This window comes from Setaria italica, chromosome IX (genome assembly GCF_000263155.2).
Source record: "Setaria italica strain Yugu1 chromosome IX, Setaria_italica_v2.0, whole genome shotgun sequence".
Lineage (NCBI taxonomy): Eukaryota > Viridiplantae > Streptophyta > Magnoliopsida > Poales > Poaceae > Setaria > Setaria italica.
The window spans coordinates 21,041,354-21,046,144 of NC_028458.1; the positions used below are offsets into that span (position 1 = coordinate 21,041,354).

The following is a 4,791-nucleotide window of genomic DNA, read 5'->3' on the forward strand; positions in this document are numbered from 1 at the left end:
GTAATAGCATGCAGTAATTCACTGTGATGAGCTGGTTAATCAACCGGCCACGTAGCTTAATCCGTGTCTCGTCCCATCATGAAGCCATCACTCAATTTTTTCTCGAACACGAAGCCATCACTCAATTCGCCACGGACGGACACAGGCTCTGCAGTACTATCTGATCTCGCCTGCAGCCAAGAGCCAGCCCACGTGGATGAGATACATCATCTGCTCAGCTGCGTCACTCGGTGACTGTGACCGTCAGCTGTGCCTACAGCCTACCCAACGAATCAAACAATATCTCTCCTGCCGAACACGTATCTCTTCGCCTACGCCTATATCTTCCCGCGCCCACCCTCACCACCACCACCGCACCTGCACGCACGAGCTCAGCTTCAGCTCATCTCGATCGATCTCGCATTCCCGGCCATCTCCAACCAACGACGCCTCCTACAAGGACCATCCATGCCGGCGAGCGGCTGGACGCAGGCGCTGGCGCCGACGGCGCACCCGCACTACCTCCACCACCTGCTGGAGCGCATGGCGCCGCTGCGGGTGGCCGCCGAGGGCGCGCCCGAGCCGGCGGCGGCGGACAGGCGGCTGACGCGGCTGCTGGTGAACGTGACGGTGGACCGGAGCCTGTGGCCCGTGCACCTGGTGCTGGGCGCCGACGCCACCGTGGCCGACCTCGTGCGCGCCGCCGTCGCGGCCTACGGGCGCGAGGGCCGCCGCTCGCCGCTCCAGCACCCCGGGGGCGGCGGCGGCGACGCGGCCGACGGGTTCGAGCTGCATTTCTCCAAGTACTCCCTCGAGAGTGAGTGCATCCAAGCTTAATTAAGCTCTGATGTTTTGTGTTCTGAAATATGGATTGCCGTAGTTTGAAACTGATCAAGATCCTGGTGATTTTTGTCAGGTTTGAGGCCCGAGGAGAAGGTGCTGGATCTGGGGTCTCGCAACTTCTTCCTCTGCGCGCGGAGATCTTCAGCCGCTGCTTGAGCTTCTGATTCCATCGGTCGGAGCACATGGGTCGCCGTTGTAAACTAGTAGAGCAGCAACGTTAAGTTGATCTTGATCAGCAGGTCGAGGCACCTGGATTTGCATTTCGAAATTAAACTTTGTAGAGAATTGGTGGATATGTTCCCACGTGAGTTGTTGTGCTCGAGCTCTTTCCTGGCCTCTGTTTACCTGACGCTTGCTGGTGGCTCCCGCGCGCGGACGCAGCGGCGGCCGGCGGCGGCGCCCTGGCCTGGACTCGCGAGACGTGTCGGTCATGGAATGGAGGGGCCTGCAGCGGGGCGCTGTGGGCAGGCTGCGTGCGTGTATCACGTGACGCCGCGTGTGCCCGGCCGGTTCGCTACTAGTAGTAGTCAAGCGCGCGACCACGACGAGCCGCGCGCCGGCAGTTTCCCGCAGCGATCGCCATCAGCGGGTGCTCGTTTCGTTGTTCTGATGAATCTGAGGCCGTGCGGGCTGCGCCGCTCCGGCCGCCGACCGCGAGGGCTCGCGGTCTCGGGTTCCCTGCGTGTGTCGTCTGCCTCCATGTAAAAAATTTCAACTTTTCTACGTTTTTTGTAACTCAAAATGTCATCTACGAACTGAGTACAGCTCGGTTGGTTATCGCTGTGGGGTGGTCTCTGTTCTTCGCATCACCTGAGTTGTGCTCAAACTCTTCCTGGCCATCGTTTACCTGACGCTTGTTAGTGGTTCAGCACCAGCGGCATGGAGTCCGTGAAACGTGTCGGATTGTCGGCCCTGGCATGGCCATGGATTCAGCTGATGTGAGCGTGTCGTCCGTCGTTTCCGGCCGGCGGCCCCATCCGATGTGAGCGGAGCGGCCGTGGCAACCACCCGTGCGTCTCGGTTGTTGTTCGGCGGCGCGGCGTGCAGCAGGTCGTCGTCTGCCTCAATTGCTGCCACGGTTTATGTGAAAAGGGGCTTTTCAGCCCGGCCCAAAAAGCAGCACACGCGTCGCCGGGGCACGCAAACGATCCATCATCCATCCATCCATACGATAAGCGTCGAGCCCAATGCTGTGCGTTCTTTCGCCCTCGGAGGTTTTCAAGGCTGCGCGACGAGTCGTTCTCACGTCATGCACGCCTGGTTTTTCGGCGAACAGGCGGCGAGATCAACCATCTTCGCTCTCACGAGTCTGGAAGAAGAGGATCATTGTAAAAATGGTCAGTTTAATGCAAGTGTCTCCCCTCCCCAAGTCCCCGTACCTAATGCATGTGTGCCTTCTCTTTTAGACAAGTGCCCGCTCACCACGATCGAAGGGCCGAAATCAACGTCATGCATCCATACAGATTTCAATGGAATTGGTTCCAGAGTTTATACATGCATGTTTGACCTCTGTTACATTACGTACTGCTCAATGGACATTCTGGAATGTAGATTTCGTATTCGTAAGGTTCTCTGTGCTAAATCGAGCCCTTTTCCCCTTCAGGTCTGACAAACTTTTGGCCGGTGTTGCCGAGTCTGAATCTGCGCTAACTCTGCAAAGGGGCAGATGTTTCATCCTCGGAGGAGTCGATCACTGCCAGTCCAGGGACAGTGCCCAATAACACCGTTGATGGCCCATTGAGCTCTTTACAATTCAGCGAGGAGGATCTTGTGGCAGAAGCAGACTCGGCAGATGCAGACTCATCCGAGGAGTCGCTTGAAACTACATCATCTATAGAATCAATTGCTGCCTGTGCAAGTAATGAGCTGCACGACACAGTTGACGACTCTCATCCATCACATTCATCTGTTGCGTCTCCCATTTTGTTCCGTGATCCCCCAAATTGGTATCAGGAATTTTACATGAGGAAGAATTGTAATCCCTGACCTGGGCGGACCATTTCACAGCTTACAGGAAGCTGAAACTTCTATCGACCACCATCGTAATGAACGGCGGCTTCCGGAAATGTAAACTCTCTAGACTGTTCGACCTTCATTTCTCCATTGAAAGAATTGATAAGTAATATTTAACCAGGAAAACTTATGCATCTCTCCTTATAATTGAGTCCCTGTTAGTGGTGATCATATCACTAAATTGATTTTATGGTCTTAATTTTGGAGTATAGAAAGCTCAAGAGTGTTCTTCACATCACCTGAGTTGTGCTCAAACTCTCCCTGGCCATTGTTTACCTGCAATACAAGACATCTTCCGATCTATGATGAATCGAAAAGCGTACGTTCGACCTTCATTTCTCCATTGAAAGAATTGATAAGTAATATTTAACCAGGAAAACTTATGCATCTCTCCTTATAATTGAGTCCCTGTTAGTGGTGATCATATCACTAAATTGATTTTATGGTCTTAATTTTGGAGTATAGAAAGCTCAAGAGTGTTCTTCACATCACCTGAGTTGTGCTCAAACTCTCCCTGGCCATTGTTTACCTGCAATACAAGATATCTTCCGATCTATGATGCATCGAAAAGCGTCGCAAACGTATTTTTTGCGTCATAAACTGTGATTGATGATGCTCGAGTGACGAAAACCCTTCGTCACTAGTCAAGCGTCATAAACTGCGACTAGTGATGTTCTTTATTTCGGTGCATCACTAAGATAATGACGAATGAAAATTCAGCCCACAAATCATCATAAAACTGTTCCGAAGGTGGCAACGGTGTTGTCACGATTTCAGTTCGTCACAAATTGAAGTTCTATCCATGTAAGAGTCTTTATGAGCCTAATTTTGTTGGGCCATTTTTAACCCATTTTAGATTTTTGTGCTATTTTTTTGGGTCAAAAATGTTTGTTGCATGCCATATTGGGCCGTTCTTTTCTAAGCCCTAGCCCATCTAACAAAGAGCTATTATTGCACTTCGTAGTACCATATTAGGTCTTTTTTCCTAGGCCCTAGCCCATTATTGCATTTCGCGATGCCATTATATTTAATTTTGACTACTTATCATCATCACAATCACAGACATAAAAACAGCCCATTTCCAACTTCCACATTGTTCACATCACAATCAATGAATAGTTCACCAGCAACAATAATGCAACATACAACAAGTTCAGCATCAACAATGCAACATACAATAAAAGTTCATCAGCAACAAATAACAAGTTCACCGGTAACACACTTCAGTTGAGGGAAGGATTCACCTGACTCAGACTGGTGCTGATAGAAATCAGAGAATACAACTGCTTTGTGGTGTTCTTCAAAGCTTCGAGCTCTTCTGTCTGAGACTTCAATGTTGTTTCTTATGTTTTAGCCCTCAATCTCAGTGCACCCATCTCTGACTCCTATTCAGCAATCTTTTGCCGAAGTTGTGCCCCCCTTATTTCTCACTCTCAAGGTTAGCTTGGATTTCTTCTTCCTACAGCGCAGTACCAAACCTAGTCCTTTTCTTCGAGGGCAGGTGAATGCTAGCAACCTCCCGAAATATCCTAAATTGGACAACTTCAGCTACTGCTTCAGCAGCAGTCTTTGGTTGATCGTCTCCAGGTTGGGCGACGATTTGTTCCATCCGAGCCTAATAAAAGAAAGAAAATGAAAGGTCTCACAAAAAGTACTCATAAATGTTTCTAGTGTCATTGTTGCAGAGAAGAATGCAAAGTAAACAAGTACTTACAATGGCAACCTATACTGGAGCAGTGTAGCCATTTTTGCTGCAATGGAAATTCTTGAAAAAATCTATTGAAGTTAGGTCTCCTTCAACATGCTTCTCCCTCTAATATGATGGTTGTATGCTTTCATAACAGTGAGCCATTTGAGTTTTATGGTTGTCTAAAACAAATTATTGAGTTGTGGTATAACTCATCAAGGCTGTTGCATTATTCCACTGTGATTGGTATGATCTGGGAGGGATCAAAA

At 49.7% G+C, this 4,791-nt stretch overlaps 1 protein-coding gene across 1 annotated transcript; it reads left to right on the forward strand.

Moving 5' to 3' along the window:
- Nucleotides 1-305: 305 nt before the first annotated feature.
- LOC101766079 (uncharacterized protein At4g22758) lies at nucleotides 306-1,125 on the forward strand. Its single transcript, XM_004983081.2, has 2 exons — nucleotides 306-796; nucleotides 896-1,125. The coding sequence occupies exons 1-2, from the start codon at nucleotides 448-450 to the stop codon at nucleotides 976-978; spliced, it is 432 nt and encodes a 143-aa protein (XP_004983138.1). The 5' UTR covers nucleotides 306-447; the 3' UTR covers nucleotides 979-1,125.
- The last annotated feature ends 3,666 nt before the right edge of the window (nucleotides 1,126-4,791 follow it).